Genomic DNA, 20699 nt, shown 5'->3' with positions numbered 1-20699 from the left:
ATAAAAAGTATTGAAAAGTATAACAAAACAACGGGCAGATGGGGAGTGTCTGATGATTGCATATAGCGCCGAACTTACTGCTCTTTACTATTCTCTCCTCTGCATGCCCTGGAGTACAAAAGAAACAGAATACACACGCGCTATAGCTCTGCATTGTACCATGATGCATACTAACGCCCCCCCACCCGGTTCTGACACACAGACGCTGGCGAAGCTGCCTTCTTCGTATCTCACCGTCACTTGATTTTCTTTTTATTCAGTTTTATTGAGTGTTCCTGCCAGTCCCCGCATGTTGCTGTATGCTGGATATTTTCACATGTATTGTCTCTTTCTTTCAGGTGTGTAATAGAAACCACAGCATAGAGAAGTGTGTACACTGCTTCTTACAGGAAAAGGCGATGGAAAAAGTGCACTTTTGTTATACTTTTACACCAATATATGTTCCTGTGTTTGAGCGACACGGGCAGATGGGGAGTGTCTGATGATTGCATATAGCGCCGAAGTTACTGGTCTTTACCATTCTTTCCTCTGCATGTCCTGGAGTACAAAAGAAACAGCATACAGCAACATGCGGGGACTGGCAGGAACACTCAATAAAACTGAATAAAAGAAAAGCAAATCTACCTCCTCCTCCTCCTCCTCAATGAGCACAAACAAACTTTCACTTTTGTTTCTTCACAGTCACTCCTTGTTTATCTGACTGATTCTCTCTACCTGCTTCTCCTCACACTGACAATGGCTGAAACCCAGCTGTGTGGATTACAGGACGAGTTCACCTGCTCGCTGTGTCTGGACACCCTGACTGACCCTGTCTCCATTGCCTGTGGGCATAATTTCTGTCTGAAGTGCCTCACTGATTTCTGGGATCAGAGCCAAGTGTGCCGCTGTCCTCAGTGCAGAGAGACCTTCAACACGAGGCCTATGCTGAACATAAACACTGGGCTGAATGCAGTTATCAAAAAATTAAAGAAACCGAGACTCAGTCCTCCTCCATCTATAAATTATGCTGGCCCTGGAGACATGGAGTGTGACTTCTGCATTGGGAAAAAGTTCAGAGCGGTGAAGTCCTGTCTGACCTGCTTGGCCTCCTTCTGTCAGACTCATCTGCAGCCTCACAATGAAGTAGCAGCCCTGAAGTACCACAAGCTGACTGATCCAGTTAGAAATCCGCAGGAGAAACTCTGTGCAAAACATCAGAAAAGTCTGGAGATGTTTTGTAAAACTGACGACACCTGCATCTGCATGATGTGTGGACTGACTGAACATCATGGTCATGAAATGGTTGAGCTGGAGATGGAAAGACAAGAAAACCAGGTGAGTGTGGTTTACTGTTAAACAGAAATGAACTAACTTGCAGGAGTTAAATTGCAAGGGATTTTTAAACCCTGTGCAGCAGAGGAATCTATTCATCCATTTTATAAATCTGACTTTTCAAGGATAGTAGTGAGCTGGAGTCTGTCCTGGTGTGCAAGGCATGAGACAGTCCAGGATATGATGCCAGGTATTACCCATGGACAGTCACGTGAGCTCATTAAATCACGTTGAGTTTCATTGTGATCTAAGCAGTTTTTTGTTTGATTGTCTAAGTTCATAGTGTTTACAATAAATTGAGCTTAAAGTTTCATAGTAGTATTGCTGTATAGAAATTCTCATTTTAATTAAAATAAACTAACCATGCACTTAATTAGTGATTAGAGATCATTAAATTTAGTGGAGCAGTAAGGACATTTTGAATGTCAATACCCTGACTGATTATTCTCCCTAATGGTATGATTGTGACATGAACTCTGACCTTCAACAATGTGATAAAGCCCACCAAGTCCAGCAGGTGTGTAATTAACTATGCTGAGGGTGTCCAGCTCCAGTCTTAGAGGGCTAATGTGGCTGCAGGTTTTTATTCTCACTCTTTTCTTAATTAGTGACCAGTTTTTGCTGTTAAATAACTTTTGTTGCCTTCATTTTAAATGTCTTTTTAAATAAGACTCAGACCCTTTAATTGTTTCATTTTTCCTTAAATAGCAGTCAAACAATAAAGTGATCCTAAATGATTCAACACATGGCCAGCAACCTGTATCCATCATATGATGTCTGAAAGTAAAGAAAGGTGAAGGTCTCAGGATGTTGATCCACTCAGGTCAAAACAACATTTGGGTTTTTAGGAAATGGAAAGCCAACAATTTTAGAAATGTCTGTGGTGGTAGAATGAGAGCAGAAGCAAGCCATGGAATTAAATAACAGGTTTAATTAACAACATGAATTGACTTCTAATTAAGAAACTGGAGTCTGAGGCCTTGAGGTAGCTGTTTGTTCACTTCACATCTCATTGTTTGTGTGCCATTTATGCAAAAATGAAACAATTCAGAAGGTTGAGGCTTAAATAAAATAGAAAGTAAAATGAAGTGAAAAGAAGTCAAAAGAAGTCAATGACTTAGGTCACTAAATAAGAAAGTGGCACTGCAAAAAGCCTGCAGATAACTGCAGCTCTCCAGGATCGGAGTTGGACACCCATGATCTATGCCAACATTATACCCACCCATCACTGCCAGTCCATCATAACATTTAATGTGGTCAGATGAAAAGGAGGAAAATTCAGTCATGCATAATGTCTTTGCCTCAAGTGGCCTGTAAATTACTGCAACCAATGTTACTGACTCTGTTTCATATCTAATATACAGTAAGCACATCAAATGATGTGCATTCACTTCCATTTTGAGAAGCCATATTCAGTTCATCACAAAAAACTGTTCAACGCCGCTTTCGTAATTGACATTTTCTGATTTATGAAGGAAAGAAAAACTTTCTAGTGCTGTTTTTTTTTTTTCTTTTTACCGTGTCCTGTTCGGCTGTGAAGCAATCAGAATTGATGTCTGAATGCTGGCGACTAGCCTTACAGTTTTTCTCTCAGATGGAGCATTACAGCTTCTGCTGACGTCACACCTGATACCAAAACTTTATTAGAAATATTTTCAGATGTTTTTAAGATTCGAACCTGAGACACAGAAAAAAGTGAAAGAAAAAGTAGAGAGAAAAGGAGGAGATGGAGGTAAAGGCAAGACAAGACAAAAACATTGCTGCATCAGCTACATGAAGATATATAAAAGTAAAAATGTTTGCTGACAATCATACAGTAATTATTACTAAGGCATTTAGGGCCAACCACAACCTTAGGTCATGTGCTGAAGATGTCCAAGTCATACTTATGAAAGCACCATGTGAGCACCTGTGTGCGTACGCACGCTTGTATGTGTAAGGTTTCTCTATAGGAGCGTCCAATAGTGAGTGTGAAGGGCCACAGACCTGCCCCCAAAAACGTGCGGAAGATGGTGGGAGTTCCATGCCCAGAGATCCATAGGTCACCCCAGAGCGCGGAGACCCCAGGGAGACCGTCACCAGAGAAGCCCCAACCCCCCCTCGAGGCGCAGAGGATTACCCCAGGGGGGCCACAACCAGCAGCCGGCAGAGTCCCGGGAGATATCAACGGCAATCCCTCAGGCCCACCCGCAGCCGCTCACCCCCAAGTCGGCCGGGCCCGAAACCCAGCAGCCGGGACCCAAGAGTGACCCACCCCGCCGAGGACCCAACAGAGCCCAGGGATCCAGATCCCACTAGGCAGCCACTGGGAGCGACCAGACAGATGCTTAAAAAAAAAAAAATAATATGTTGCAGGGGGAGGGTAGGCGAAGATGTTGTAGCATCGCCAGATGTCCCAGGAGAGGGGAGGAGTCCAAAATCCCACCTGACATATACAGTCACACACAAACACAGTCATACACTCCCTCCCTCATGCTCTCACATACACATACAACCCAAGACTTTCAAGGATGTACGCCAGACACCCATTCACACTCCCCATACACAGCCTACTAACTCTGGTCTTGGTGCTGCCGTACCTGAGGTACAACCATTCCCGGCTCCAATGTAATATTGATGTGTGTTGATAAGGTGCATTTCGTGGTTGGGGAGCGCGGGCAGTGCTGGCATCATGTGGCCTACACCAGCCGATGCCAACACACAGCCCCACTCCCCCCCCCAAAACCCTCCGTGACTAGGTGCAGTTTAAAATTAGAAGTGGGCACCGGCACTCGGAGTGAGGCTGAAATTTCCGCTCCCAAAATCCACCCGGGGCATGGAGGCCCCAGCCCATCTAGCCATGACCCGAAGCAGCAGCATCACAGAGCCCCACAGAGTCCGAGGCACCAACCCACACCACCCCAGCAGAATATTTACTCCCATCCCCACATTTACTCAACATTCAGATTAAGTAAGACATAAGACACCCAGGTAAAGCTGGATCCTCCCCCTCCCGGACATCCCCCTCTCCCATGGTGGAACAGAAGTGTTTTCATCCTGAACTCCCGGAGCCAGGGCCCGGCACTGCCCCATGTTCCGGTTCTTCCCGGCAGCGTACATGCCAGGACCCAATCCCCAAGACCCCACCCAGATCCCCATCCGGGGACGGCCGCCCTCATACCCCAAGCCACCAGGCCCCCACCCAGACCCACCCAGGGGCGATGCAGCCAAGGTCAACTACCAGAAGTCCACCCCCCAAGGCAACCCAAGCACCACCAGAGTGGGGCAGCAGCCCCCCAGCCCAAGACCCCCCTAGTGAACCCACCCCCAGGGATCCTCCAGATACTCTAAGCTCAGACTCTCCACAACATCAACCACAGCATCCCGCAGGACAATATCAATGACCCTCCATCATCGCTATGTGATGGAATAGATCTAAGGAGCCCAGAGATTGATTTGAAGTGGAGGCAGAGGCTGTCTCAAGTGTAATATGATCCAATAAAAGATTTCTATACTGGTTAATGCAAAGATTATCTTTGTTTTTCCAGTTTATGAGGATAGTTTTCTTAGCGATGCATATGGCAGTGAGAACCATGTGAACCAAATTTGTTTCAATCGGGACATCCTCTAGGTTCCCCAGCAAGCAAAATGAGGGGGAAGTTGGGATATCACATTTCAGACACTTTGACAGGTCTTCACATACTCTATACCAGAATCCCTGAACAGGTGGACATGACCACAGTGCGTGGATATAACTGTCAGGAATGTTGTCTGTGCAGTGTGTGCAGGTGTCAGATGGCACAAATCCCATCCTGAACATCCGATGACCTGTATAGTGTACTCTGTGTAGAATTTTGTATTGAATTAGTTGTAAATTGGGGTTTCTGATCGTTTTAAAAGTTTTTAAACAGGGGTTTCTGATCGTTTTAAAAGTCTGATCAAAGCTAACTAATAGATCCTCCTCCCATTTGCCTATAGGAATTGCTATTGTATCATCTATTTTGGTCAATGTTTTATATACTTTAGACAGTAATTTGGGGTGTTTGAGATTACAGAAGTCTAATACCCTTGATGGTGTTTGTAATTCTACTTTATTAATCTTAAAGTTTTCTTTAACTACTGATTTAATTTGGAGATATTCTAAAATCTATTCTTGTCTATCCCAAATTGGGAGACTATTCTGTTAAATGGAATGAAATCCAATCCTTCAAATATGTGTTCCATGTATAGAATTCCTTTACTTTTCCAGTATGGGAGGTTCATCATTTTATTGTTTTGCAATATGTCAGGATTATTCCAGATGGGTGTGTCTGCATGGAATTAGTGAAGACTCGTCATTTTAGATATTCCCACCATGCTGTCAGTGAGGTACTGATATTAATACTTTTAAAGCTTTTATGCTTTCTTATTTTTGAGCTAATAGACGGTAGGTCCAAAGCTCTATAGTATTGCAAAGTGTCTGTTCTACATCTAACCAGGACTCATCCAGCGGGTTATGTTGTAACCATCTTGGTATATATTGGAGCCTGTTGGTTAAGAAATAATGATAGAAGTTGGGTAGATCCAGCCCTCCTCTATCTTTGGTCTTCTGTAGTGTTTTTAAGCTAATTCGTGGAGGTTTATCCTTCCAAAGGAATTTAGTGATGGAGGAGTCCAGGGATCTAAACCAATCAGATGATGGCTTGTTTGGGATCATAGAAAATAAGTAATTGATTCTTGGTAAAACCATCATTTTAATTGTGGCAACCCTCCCCATAAGTGATATCGGTAAGGATTTCCATCTAGCAAGATCATCTTCCACTTTCTTTAATAGTGGGATGTAGTTTAGTTTAGTTAGATCTGCCAGCCTGGGAGAGACATGAATGCCCAGGTATGTAATATTCCCTGATTCCAATTGTGTATTAAGGGAATTGACAAAGAGAAATTAATTGTGAGAACTGTGGATTTTAACCAGTTTATTGGATAATCTGAAACTCTTGAAAAGGAGTTTATTAGTTCAATTGCTTGGGAGAGTGAGGATTGAGAATTCTGGAGAAAAAGTAACACGTCATCTGCATAAAGACTGATTTTATGTTCTATGTTCTTACACTTTATGCCTTTAATAACTGTAGTTTGCCTGATTGCTGCTGCTAGTGGTTCAATAAAGATAGCAAATAGCAAGGGGAGAGTGGGCATCCCTGCCTGGTCCCCCTCTGAAGACAGAAGCTATCTGATGTTTGGTCATTTGTCCTGACGCATGCTGTTGGTGAACTGTATAATATTTTTAACCAGTTTATGAAGAAGTTTCCAAAACCAAATTTATGTAAAGTTGCAAATAAGAACTTCCAGTTAACTCTATCAAAAGCCTTTTCTGCATCGAGAGATAATATACTGGTTTCCATGTTTCTGCTGTAAGAAAAGTCTATTAAGTTAAGTAATCTACGTGAATTTGTGGATGAATGTCTCCCCTTAATGAAACCAGTTTGGTCTAGGTGTATTATGAAAGGGGTTACCTTCTCTAATCTTTTTGCAAGGGCTTTACAAATTATTTTGAGGTCAACATTAATAAGAGAAATGGGGCGATAGCTGGTAGGAAATATAGGATCTTTGCCTGGTTTTAACAGGAGACTAATGTTGGTTGAATTCATGTTTGGCTGTAGTCTACCATTTTCTTCTATCCATCCATCCATCCTCTTCCGCTTATCCGAGGTCGGGTCGCGGGGGCAGCAGCTTAAGCAGAGAGGCCCAGACTTCCCTCTCCCGCCACTTCTTCCAGCTCTTCCAGGAGAATCCCAAGGCGTTCCCAGGCCAGCCGGGAGACATAGTCCCTCCAGCGTGTCCTGGGTCTTCCCCGGGGCCTCCTCCCGGTTGGACGTGCCCGGAACACCTCACCAGGGAGGCGTCCAGGAGGCATCCTGATCAGATTCCCGAGCCACCTAATCTGACTCCTCTCGATGCGGAGGAGCAGCGGCTCTACTCTGAGCCCCTCCCGGATGACTGAGCTTCTCACCCTGTCTTTAAGGGAAAGCCCAGACACCCTGCGGAGGAAACTCATTTCAGCCGCTTGTATTCGCGATCTCGTTCTTTCGGTCACTACCCATAGCTCATGACCATAGGTGAGGGTAGGAGCGTTGACCGACTGGTAAATTGAGAGCTTTGCCTTACGGCTCAACTCCTTTTTCACCACGACAGACCGATGCAGAGCCCGCATCACTGCGGATGCCGCACCGATCCGCCTGTCGATCTCACACTCCATTATTCCCTAACTCATGAACAAGACCCCAAGATACTTGAACTCCTCCACTTGGGGCAGGATCTCTCCCCAAACCCTGAGAGGGCACTCCACCCTTTTCGGCTGAGAACCATGCTCGGATTTGGAGGTGCTGATTCTCATCCCAGCCGCTTCACACTCAGCTGCGAACCGATCCAGAGAGAGCTGAAGATCACGGCCTGATGAAGCAAACAGGACAACATCATCTGCAAAAAGCATTGACCCAATCCTGAGTCCACCAAACCAGACCCCTTCAACACCCTGGCTGAGCCTAGAAATTCTGTCCATAAAAGTTATGAACAGAATTGGTGACAAAGGGCAGCCCTGGCGGAGTCCAACTCTCACTGGAAACGGGCTGGACTTACTGCCAGCAATGCGGACCAGGCTTTGACACCGGTTGTACAGAGACCGAACAGCTCTTATCAGGGGGTCCGGTACCCCATACTCCCGGAGCACCCCCACAGGATTCCCCTTTGGACACGGTCGAACGCCTTTTCCAAGTCCACAAAACACATGTAGACTGGTCGGGCAAACTCCCATGCACCCTCCAGGACTCTGCTAAGGGTGAAGAGCTGGTCCACTGTTCCTCAACCAGGACGAAAACCACACTGTTCCTCCTGAATCCGAGGTTCGACTATCCGACGGACCCTCCTCTCCAGAACCCCGAATAGACTTTTCCAGGGAGGCTGAGGAGTGTGATCCCTCTATAGTTGGAACACACCCTCCGGTCCCCCTTTTTAAAGAGGGGGACCACCACCCCAGTCTGCCAATCCAGAGGCACTGTTCCCGATGTCCATGCGATGTTGCAGAGACGTGTCAACCAAGACAGTCCTACAACATCCAGAGCCTTAAGGAACTCCGGGCGTATCTCATCCACCCCCGGGGCCCTGCCACCAAGGAGTTTTTTGACCACCTCGGTGACTTCAGTCCCAGAGATGGAAGAGCCCAGGCTCTGCTTCCTCATTGGAAGGCATGTTAGTGGGATTGAGGAGGTCTTCGAAGTACTCCTCCCACCGACCCAGCGTCCGAAGTGAGGTCAGCAGCGCACCATCCCCACCATATACGGTGTTGACACTGCACTGCTTCCCCCTCCTGAGACGCCGGACGGTGGACCAGAATCTCCTCGAAGCCGTCCGAAAGTCGTTCTCCATGGCCTCTCAAACTCCTCCCATGCCCAAGTTTTGCCTCAGCAACAACCGAAGCCGTTCAGCTTGGCCTGCGGTACCTATCAGCTGCCTCCAGAGACCCACAGGACAAAAAGTCCTATAGGACTCCTTCTTCAGCTTGACGGCATCCCTCACGCGGTGTCCACCAGCGGGTTCGGGATTGCCGCCCGACAGGCACCGACCACCTTGCGGCCACAGCTCCGGTCAGCCGCCTCAACAATAGAGGCGCGGAACATGGCCCATTCGGACTCAATGTCCCCCACCTCCCTCGGGACGTGGTTGAAGTTCTGCTGGAAGTGGGAGTTGAAGCTACTTCTGACAGGGGACTCTGCCAGCCGTTCCCAGCCGACCCTCACGTGACGAGCACAGAAGTCCAATAACAAAACACCGCTCGGGTTCAGATCGGGGGGGCCGTTCCTCCCAGTCACGCCCTTCCAGGTCTCACTGTCATTGCCCACGTGAGCATTGAAGTCTCCCAGCAAAACAAGGGAATCCCCAAAAGGTATGCCCTCTAGCACCCCCTCCAGTGACTCCAAAAAGGGTGGATACTCCTACTGCTGTTCGGCGCATACGCACAAACAACAGTCAGGACCCTTCCCCCCACCCGAAGGCGGAGGGAGGCCACCCTCTCATCCACCGGGGTAAACCCCAACACACAGGCTCCAAGTCGGGGGGCAATAAGTATGCCCACACCTGCTCGGCGCCTCTCACCGGGGGCAACTCCAGAGTGGTAGAGAGTCCAGCCCCTCTCAAGGAGATTGGTTCCAGAGTCCAAGCTGTGCGTCGAGGTGAGTCCGACTATATCTAGCGGAACCTCTCGACCTCGCACTAGCTCAGGCTCCTTCCCCTTCAGAGAGGTGACATTCCACGTCCCAAGAGCCAGTTTCTGTAGCCGAGGATCAGACCGCCAAGGTCCCGCCTTCGGCCACCACCCAACTCACACTGCACCCAACCTCCTTGGCCCCACCCATAGGTGGTGATCCCATGGGGAGGAGGACCCATGTTACCTCTTCGGGCTGTGCCCGGCCGACCCCATGGGTGCAGGCCCGGCCACCAGGCGCTCACCATCGAGCCCCACCTCCAGGCCTGGCTCCAGAGGGGGGCCCCGGTGACCCGCGCGCCGGGCAGGGAAAATGTCGTCCAAGGTTTTATTCTTCATCAGAGGTTTGTTGAACCGCTCTTTGTCTCATCCCTCACCTAGGACCAGTTTGCCTTGGGTGGCCCTACCAGGGGCATACAGCCCCGGACAACATAGCTCCTAGGATCATTGGGACACGCAAATTTTCTTCTATTTCACTCATCATTCTGAAGAATGTTGGAGCCAGAATGATCCAGAATTCTTTGTAGAACTCTGCTGGAAACCCATCTGGACCTGGAGCCTTTCTATTAGGCATGGAGTTAAGAGCTTCCTGGAGCTCATCTGATGTTAATGGCGAGTCCAGGACTGTAGCTTGGCTATCTGATAATTTAGGAAGTATTATCCTGTCTAGAAACTCATTAATCTCATTATCTGATGGGTTAATCTGTGGTGAGTACAAGGTTTTGTAAAAGTCTCTGAAAGTGTTGTTTATTCTTTCAGGATCATATACTATATTCCCAGTTGAGTCTTTAACAGCAGATATGGCAGTTTTCTCTTTGTTTATTTTTAACTGGTTGGCTAAAAACTTGCCTGATTTATTACCGTGTTCAAAGTTTTCTATTCGTAGTCTTTGTGCTAATTATTGTTTTTTTGTCAATAATTCCTTTAAGTTCTAGTTTATTTTTACGCAATTTATTTTGTAATTCTTCTTCTGGGGATTCCTCTAAAGACTTAATGATTTCTTCTAATTCCTGAATATGTTTGTTTTCTATTTTTTCTTATGTGATGAGAAGGAGATTATTTTACCTCTCATCACTGCTTTCCTACCTCCCAGAGAACAGATGCTGATGTTCCAGGCAGGTCATTGTGTTCTAAATATAAAGCCCACTCTTTTTTATAATATTCCACAAAACCTTCGTCTTTAAGCAGTGACGTATTAAACCTCCAGTTTTTACTTGATGGGATTGTTTTCTTATTTAACAGAGTTAAAGAAACTGGAGCATGATAAGCTGACAACTATAGGGTGTATCTCCGTGTTTGAAATGTCAGCCAATAATGAGCTGCTGACTAGAAAATAGTCCAAACGTGAGTGAGAGTGATGAACGTGTGAGAAAAAAGTATACTCTCTACGGCTGGGATAAAAAGATCGCCATGCATCACAAAGCCCATAATCACTCATATACTGTTTGACTATATTAGTGGAATGCCAATTGCGCTGAGTCCCAGCTGTACTGAGCCTGTCTGAAGAATGATCCATCCAAAATTAAAATCTCCGCAAGTATAAGAGGACAGTCCAAGTGTTCAGAGAGTACAGAGAAAAAATTATGAAAGAATGTGGGGTCATCTATGTTTGGACAGTATATGCTAACAATACATAAGCTTTGATTTTGTATAGATAGTTTTAGTATTATAAATCTACCATCTGGATCCGAGACTGTGTCCAATACTGTGAAATTTGTATTTTTGTGTATTAAAATAGCTACACCTCTTTGTCTAGAGTTATAGGCAGCAGAGAACAGTCTGGGAAACTCAGATGTTTTAAGTTCATCTGCAACTGTGGCAGACCTATGAGTCTCTTGTAATAAGACAACATCTGCCTGCAGTCTTTTAAGCTGATCAAAAATCTTTAATCTCTTCTCTCTAGAGCCAGTTCTGTGAACATTCCAACTGACAAACCTTAGTGTACCCATAGTTGTGTGTGTGATTAGCTAATGTATGGTGCCTTCATGTGAATAAATTAAGTAAATAAATGTATAATTTAATCTGAAAAAATAAAGCAATAAATAAGTAAATAAAAATATATGTATAATAATGCTAATAACAATAATAATATTATTAATGCTGAAAATAATAATAATATTAATACTGAAAATAATAATAATAATAATGCTGATGATAATAATAATGCTAATAATAATAATAATAGTGCTGATAATAATAATAATAATAATAATAATAGTGCTAATGATAATAATAATAATAATAATGCTGATGATAATAATAGTACTGATGATAATAATAATAATAATAATAATACTAATAATACTAATGCTGATAATAATCAGACAATAATAAAATAATAATAATCAGACAGAACCAAGAGTGTTTGTGGTTGTATGATAAAATGTAATAATTATAATCTAGTGTTTGTATCCAGTGCGTTGTGTGTGTGCTGGCTGTGTAGGAAAGTTGTGTGATTGTGTCATGCGGATGTAAAGTTCCAGAAGCAGGTAAAAGAAGGAAAGGAAAGAGTGATAAAGGTTAAGAAAAAAAAAAGTAAAAGAAAAGGTGCTAGAGGTGTTGGGTGGTGAGAGAACAGGTGATCCCATCATCTAAACACGGATATAGCAGCTTTTTTTATATCCTGACATGCTCATACCCAGTGAATCCCGATAAGAATAATAAACTTGTGACCTGATGTTGGGCTAATAAAGCCAGTCTGTCACTCCTCGCTCCTTGTACAGCCTGTTGTTGGCGTGAGCTTGTCCACAGAAATGACAGCGGCTCCCTTCTTGGAAGGTTTTTTACGCAGTGGGAACAGAACTCTGCGGCAATCAAAAATTTCTTTAGGAAATTGATTGTTTACGCTGAAATCTTTTCCTTTGAGCTCCTTCCCGCGGCTCTTAATAAAATCCTTTTGTTTAAAATGCTCAAATCTGGCCACGATGGGGCGAGATCTTCTGCTGTCTGCTCTCTTGGCTCCATGGCGATGTACCCGGTGAAAGGTGATGGTTTTACCGTTTCTTCAGGTATCTTCATGTGAGTCTGGAGAAAGTTTTTGATTGTTTCTTCAGCAATCCTCCGGTTGTCCTCCCGTCTGCTCCGGCAGGCCTGCGAACACCAGATTGTCTCTCATGCTGCGGGCCTGAAGATCCAAAACCGTCTCCTTCAGGGTCTTGTTGTCCTGGGAGATCCTTGTCATTCCCTCTGTCAGGAAGACACAGTCTCCCAGAGACTCGTTTTCAGCAGCAAGCCGCTCCACCAGATCCTGGCTGAATTCCAGAGATTGTCGGAGGTTCTGGAACTCCTGGTGTAGAACCTCGAGCAGGTGGAGTCGTCCCTCAAATCCCAAAAACCTTTTATCTATAGAATCTAATAATTCTAATATATCCTTGCGGGGAGATGAGGTCGCTCGGGGAATCCTGAGGACGGCTTCTCTTGGTAGCAGGTGTTTCCGTGTCAGCTGCTGCTTTCTTAGGCCCCATGACAACAGACTCAAAACTTGATCAATATAATTTTGTAGACTTTCCAAATTTTCTTCATTTACCTCCAGGTTGAGTGAGTTATACTTACGGATTAATTGCGTTGTCAGTAAATAAATTTGCCGTAAATGTGTCTTAGTTGTTTAGAATGTTTGTTAACGAGCTGCCATCTGCGTCAAACGCTGCTGAGAATCCGTGATTTTCCTAGCCAGTACTTCTCTCTCCCAGCATGCTCTAGTGCTGTTTTAAATAAAGGAACAGTGTCATATTGCCTAAGCAAGGTCTCTGTAAGTAGATATGAAGGTGGCTGTGTCCTCACTAGAATGTCAATAATTAAACCAGCTTTACTTAAAGGCAAGCAAACGTTTATCAAACAAAACCTTAAACAGCAATAAAATGTATGGACTGGTCTTATCTTTTTCAATTTTACATGGATCAGGAAATTAATACTGGATCAGTGAGGGAAGATCAGATTCTAATTTTTAGTCTGTTTATGTTGTCTATTGTTTGGGTTTCACTTGATTTGGATTGTTTGATATAAATCAATTCTGTAGGTGCATTAAAGACAGACATCCAGCTGTAGGACAGACTGATATTGTTTGGTTTGACACACAAGTCTTTTGTTTAACCTGCCAGGCCTTCTTTCACTGACTCTTAACTTCAGTTCAGTGTTCAGTTGTCCTCACCTTGCCTCTCTTTGACATGCACTTGATAGACAGATAGATAGATAGATAGATAGATAGATAGATAGATAGATAGATAGATAGATAGATAGATAGATAGATAGATAGATAGATAGATAGATAGATAGATAGATAGATAGATAGATAGATAGATGTGAAAGGCACTATATAATAGATAGATGTAATAGATAGATGTCAGTATTCTAAGATGTTCAAAGAGCTGTAATACCATGAATGTAATGTATTCTGTGTGACAGTCACTGTCTGTGCGCTCCTGTCCGCGTAGGAAAAGGCCCATTTAAGAAACACATAGTGATTAATGACTGGGTCGGGAAACACACAAAATACAAAGTATTTAACATGCTACTTTATTTACCATAGGGTTTGAGAAACTCTAGTAAATTAAACATTGGTTTTAAGATGAATTTTAGATGTTCTACTTTAATGACAAAATACAATATGAGATTAAAATGGAAATTTTAAGATAAAAGTTGAAATTTTGACTTTAATCTCAACAGATCTTTTTTTCAGACGGTGGGCTGAGACTCAGATGTTCATGTCATCTTCGATATCTGACCAGTTCTTTTTTATTTCAGGCACTGTGCGACTTTCTGAACTTGAAATTGTGAGTGTCTCTGCCATTATGTATCACTCCATCAGTTTCCTTTTGTTACTTATACCACTGCTTAAGCCGCTAAATAGTAAATTTTTCCTTGCCTCCACTTCACTGAGGAAGACAGTCATTTCACAATGTTGTAATTCTTATTTTTTGATGTGCATTTCCCATTATCTTGATTTGAAAATTCAAATAGGTGTAATTCTGGGAGAAGTTGGGGTGGTTCTATAGGCGCGTGTACCTGCAGATCTTCAAATCTAAAGCTCAGTATTATGTGAATGCAATTCCTACTTATAACACAAATTTTTCTGCAAGTATCTATTTAACAATACTTTAGTAAAAAGTACCTGTGCCTTGTATGTTAGTGAAGTGAGTGAGTGAACAACTGGATAACTGGCATGGGGATCATGTGACATGAGTGTCGTGAGATTTTTTCTGCCCAATGGTATTTTGTATATTGTTTGATGTTGCAAAGTGTTGGTCAACATTAGCTTATATTTATTTAATCTGTATTCTCCATGAAAACTCGAGATTAAAATTTTTCTCAGCTATTACTGCACAACACATGGGTATGAAACATATAACAAAAAATATCATTTTTGGATGGAGTCTTTATTTACATTGCCCTTCTTCCTGAACTCATTGCAATCACATGCTTGTTAGTGGCCTCCATTATCTCACTTGACTCATCACATCACGACATTCTCACAAGTGTTATCAGATAATGTTGTAGGTCCTACCATTGCAGCCATTATATATCCAAGTCCTCCTGGGCTTTCAGACATTTCTTTACCCTACACAGTCCAGTATTTTTGGTGTGTGTGAACTTCTAAAATCTCATATCTTCTAAATCTCAAGAACTGACTTGTATACCAGTGTGTCTTCAAATTCTTGAATTCATTTTTCACACTCTTCAAACTCCAACTCCATATTCACTGCTACATTACAGCTTTCTTTTTATGTTGTCCTACTATTTATATTTGCTAAGTCAAATCTGTTTGTCACCTATTCTGTCAATATGAAGACAAGTGTGATAGAAAAAGTAAGTTGTGACATGAAATGTAAAGCAAATTTCTTGGAGAAATGTCAGGACTAAGAAAATAAACAAGAAATGAAAAGTCCTCTTGTGTTAAAAAAAAACAGAAACAGCTGTGGGTGACACAGAGTGAAATCAGGAGCGGACTTGAGCAGCGAGAGAAAACACTGAAGGAGATGAGGAGGGCAATGGAGCAGATGAAGGTGAGTGGAATTAAGATGACACTTCATATTAAAAAAAAGATAAATAAACTAAAGCTAGAAGAGCCAGCAGAACATTACTGGCAATGACATGTAAAAGCATAGAGTGGGAGAAGAAAAGAAGAAATTTTATTTTAACCTTCAAGGTATTTCACAATCAACAGTGTTTCTTGTTTTATTTATTACAGATTCAGAGAGTCTGACCTAAATTAGTGAAACATGAGCTCACCCATTTAAACCCATGCTGTCCACTCACTAATACCACTTTTTTGCATACGTGTTGCTCAGTCTTCTTCCCATTAATGCACCTGTGATACATGATAAGCTACACATTAGTACCCCTCTGGTTCAAATGTAACCCATCAGGCCCACTTTATCCCACCCCAAGATTTTCAGGTATGTGTTAAGCCTTCTGATCTCCACAGTCTTACTTGGACTGGCACATGGCACTGGTAGTACTTTTGAGATGATTACTTTGTAAGTTCTACTCTTCAGATTTACTCGTTAAGTTTGTCCAGTAGGTCTGGCTCTCTGTCCTTTCTCTCAATGACAAGTAGATAACATTGACAATGACAGCTGTTGGATTAGAATTTAACACATCATTGGAGTCTCTAGAGCAAACCATCTTAACTCTGGTAATACTGGAATCTTGACTATCACTACTTCACTCTTTCTGGGGACTGGTTTCAAGGGCAACCTTTAATGTGTCTCATTCCTACATGCTACGTCACAATTGTCAGACTCACCATCCAGCTATGTAAGGTCTTTAAAACAGGTGGACATCTCCAGCTTTGGGGCTGCTGACCTTTGACATCATGCTCCTTTACCTTACACTTACATTAGACTGAGACCTGTTGCTACCCATAGCTGGTGTTTTGGCCTATGCCACCTTGGGGTGCACACTAACACCCCCCAGCACATGGGTGTGAGCCATACAAATATAAGCAATAGTAGCAATGGCAGAGTTACAAGTAATAATGAGATGTTAATAAATTAACTAGAAATGCATCAGCCTGTAAAATAACGACTCACAATCTTTAGTTTGACAACTGAAAAAAATGAGGGACAACAAATAAAGTTCATGAATTGAATTTAATCAGAACTTCTTCTTCTTCCCCACTTTTCTTCTAATCCCATAGTCCATCTCACCCAGCTCACCCAGGAGAGACCGTTTTTAAAAGCAGACCCAATGGGACTTCCAGCACTTCTGGGTTAGAGTCTTCATAGGATAATGGCTCTGTTCCCCCAGTAGATCCTCCTAATAGCTCTAAAGAAGCACAAAAGGTCTGATTGTTCAGACATCATATCCCATTCACCCTTGCAGGTACCCATATAGGAGCACTGGCAGAGGGTCATTGTCACCCAGAATACTGGATGAACATATCACCCTGGAAAGCAGTCTCTCACTGCCCCTCCACTATTCTGGTCTCCTATTCTAGTGAGGTACCACCAAACATCTTGGTCAGGATACCAGACAATCCAAACTATCTTTTAAAACATCAAATACCAACAAAAGTGTCTCATGATTGGCAATTCTTATAAGGTGACCCAATTCAATGTCTTTTCTTTATTAAATCAGAGATCAGTTGAAAGAGAGCTAGAAGAAAATGAGAAAAGCTTCACTGATCTGATCCGCTGCATTGAAGAAACTCAGAAAAATTGGTTCAGAGGGTCAGAGAACAAGAAAAGAGAGAAATGGAGAAAGCTGAAGGAATCATGGAAAAAATAGAGAAAGAGATTGAGCAGCTGAAGAAGAGAGATGCTGACCTGAAGGAGCTTTCAGATACCAAGGACCACATCCACTTCCTGCAGGTGAGAGCAAAACTTACAGGAAATCTGATGAGACTGAGTTATGTGGGAAATGAGAACAAGCAGATAGAAATTCAAAACATTTGGCATGATCAGTTGTGTTGATTTTTAAGAGTTTGTCGTGGTGACAGATGCCAACCTACAGTTAAACAAAGAAGAGCAAAATAAAACACAAACTTTTAGTGGGGCTGGTGAAACAGGCACAGACTGTCTACAACCAGAGAGAAGACTTCCTCTTTTTTTTTTGGCCACCTTGAAGAATTTCCCAACATGGCTATTCCTGAGCTGACATGGTACATCAAGAAACAAACAGGACAGCTTGGAGGAACGAGCCTCGGTGAGCTGTATACAATCTTTTAACTGTGGAATAAGCAAATCTGGAGACTGGGAAAAAGACCAGCACTTCATGTCAGAGTGACAAGACTTTGTGGACATTGAGTTTTCTCAATTGTCTAACATTTTTCCATATGTGTTATTTTTTACTGTATATGTTGGGAATGTGGGATTATGGATCCAATTGTTGTTGTTTGCTTTTGTGATTTGTATATAATTTTTTATTATGTTGTGTTCTCTGCTATGTCGGTTTTTCTTAATATTATATAGTTTATTATATTTATTCTGTCAGTACCACAGGAAAGGGTCTGAGGTCAGTTTGCAGTTGAGTTGCAATCCAAAATAAATACAACAGCGTAGTGAATTATTGCACTATCATCCAGGATATGCTGAACCTTTACACACTGATCCATCAAATATCTTCCATCAGATGTTTCTTTTTGTTGATCCTCTCTGAACTCTCATCCTCTCTTCTCTCCTGACGCAGACTTTCTCATCTCACTGTGTCCTTCCTTCTGATGGAGACTCGCTCAGTTTCACTGTCACTGCTGATTTCTCTTCTGAGGATCTTAGAAATGAGCTGTCATATCTGAAAAAAAGTTTGAAGATGATCAGCCAGTGGGACATCATGACACTGACTCCATCAGGTACAGCACCTGTTCATATTGTTAAGAAAATCCACTCAATGCCCTCTTCTTGTCCTCTTTAGAGTGACAATAACAGGACATTGAGTGGTGAAATGCATGAATAAGGCCTGTTCTTTACATTTACTTATCAGCCTTTGATATCAAGGGTGTTTTATTATATACAGTGCCCTCCATAATATTTGTGATAAAGATTCATTTTCATTGATTTACCCAGAGCACCATAATATTTGGGACACAGCAATGGCAGGTCTACTAAAGCTATCATATTTAGGACTTTGTCACATATCCCTTGCATGCAATGACTGTTTGAAGTCTGCAATTCATGGACACCACCAGGTGCTGAGGATCTTCCCTGGTGATGCTCTGCCAAGCGACTTAATACAGCCATCTTCAGCTCCTACTTGTCGGGGTCTGGGGGTTCTTGTCCCCTTAAGTTTTCTATCAAGCATATGGAAGGATTGCTCAATTGGATTTAAATTTGGTGACTGGCTTGACCATTGAAGAATTTTCCATTTTTAGCTTTGAAAATCTCCTGTATTGCCTCAGTAGTAGGTTTCAATCATAATCTTGTTGTAGTATGAACAACAACAACAGCATTTATTTCTATAGCACATTTTCATACAAATAATGTAGCTCAAAGTGATTTACATGATGAAGAAAAGAGAAATAAAAGACAAATTAAGAATTAAAATAAGACAAAACTCATTAACATATAATAAAAGTAAGGTCCAATGGCCAGGGAGGACAGAAAAAAACAAACAAACAAAAAAAATAAACTCCAGACAGCTGTAGAAAAAATAAAATCTGCAGGGGATCCAGGTCATGAGACTCCTGACCAGCCCCCTCTAGGCATTCTACCTAACATAAATGATCAGTGCTCCTTGTATGTAAGGTTCTCATGGAAGGGCTGGATGATGATGGTCTTGTGGACTTCTGGCCTTTAATCCATCAATGTAGGAACATCATGGTGCTTTGATTAGGTGGTGGTGGTGCAGTTGCCGCCACAGAAAACAGGGAAAAGAAACAGAAGAGAGAGTAGGGGTTAGTATGGATTTTGGAGCCACCTGGAGCCATATGTAGCGCCATCTATGGAGTTTTGAGGCATTTACTGCCATTTATAGCAGACTAGCAAAATACCCGCGCTTCGCAGCGAAGTAGTGTGTTAAAGAAGTTATGAAAAAGAAAAGGAAACATTTTAAAAGAACATAACATGATTGTCAATGTAATTTTTTGTCACTGTTATGAATGTTGCTGTCATCAAGGATTTGATTATCATTATTTATTTCAATCAGGTTCATATTTGGAGGATGTGTTGTGTTCAAGTTACATTCCGTGTTTGTCAACCGTTGTAAAGATAACAGGTTTCATTCCTCAAAGTGTTCACTACCCAAATCGGTACTCATGAATCTAAGATGTTTAACAGGCATTCCCAGTATTAAGTTGTGGATTTGCCTGCGAATATTTAGCGGCAGCGTCTCTATGAACTTGCGGATTTGCCCGCGAGTATTTAGCAACAGCGTGTCTATTAACTTGTGGATTTTTCTGCGAGTATTTAACGGCAGTGTCACAAAGTTGTTTCCGTCCAGCTGCATCAGAAAATGTACCACGATGTCTGACATGCCTCTTTTTTACTGTTTTCTCACAGCTTGGATTGCTGCTGTCATAATCGGTTTGAGTTTCATGGTTTGTTTCAATTATGACAGTATTTGCAGGACTTGTTGTGTTGAAGTGACATTCGGCATCTGTCAAGTGTTGTAACCACACAACCGGTTTCATCAATAACTTCGCATCCATCTTTTGAGAGTTGAAACATTCATAAACATCAAAGTGTCCACTACTGAAATCGTCACCTGTCAATCTAAGATGTTTAAGAGGCATTGGTGGTTGTCCAAAGGTGTAAAATATTTGGCCATTTCAGTACACTTGAAAGCGACAACCGAACAATTCAGCGGCAGCCATCAACTCACATGCAGAACCATAGGTGAAGGGCTTAAGCATTTCACTCTTCTAGTGCTCCTGTGTAGTCTAATTATCTCCTGTACCGTCATCAGTCCACACCTTGAACCTGTCCAGTCATTCAATAAACAAGACACAATGTTCCTCCGGATATCAAGAGTGAGCCTGATATGGCCGTGTAATATGTAACATACAGAATGGAAAAGGCAGGTGCCATCTCAAGGCATGGAAACCACTCGGTAAGTGACAATTCTTTGATCGATGGTGATTACCTCGATAGACATGTTAATGGGAGTACAGTTGGAATGGTAAAAGAAATGGGTACCTGAACAATGTAAACTAAGTCTAAAATACCTACACAATAACTAGAAGCATAATAAACTAACAAAAAAGCAGCAGAGAAGCCATGGATTAAATAAGAAGGATGTAGTT

At 42.6% G+C, this 20699-nt stretch overlaps 1 protein-coding gene across 1 annotated transcript; it reads left to right on the top strand.

The window, feature by feature from the left end:
* Nucleotides 1-706: 706 nt before the first annotated feature.
* On the top strand, nt 707-17176 carry LOC120520978 (E3 ubiquitin/ISG15 ligase TRIM25-like; the record flags this gene model as incomplete). Its single annotated transcript, XM_039742913.1, has 3 exons — nt 707-1314; nt 15430-15525; nt 17102-17176. Coding segments are annotated over exons 1-3 (750 nt in total), but the record flags the coding sequence as incomplete, so codon positions are not given.
* Nucleotides 17177-20699: the final 3523 nt, after the last annotated feature.

Source organism: Polypterus senegalus, unplaced genomic scaffold (genome assembly GCF_016835505.1).
Source record: "Polypterus senegalus isolate Bchr_013 unplaced genomic scaffold, ASM1683550v1 scaffold_820, whole genome shotgun sequence".
In the NCBI taxonomy this organism is placed as follows: domain Eukaryota; kingdom Metazoa; phylum Chordata; class Cladistia; order Polypteriformes; family Polypteridae; genus Polypterus; species Polypterus senegalus.
Note: the sequence above shows the minus strand (reverse complement) of the source record. Positions and strands in the feature narration are given on the sequence as shown.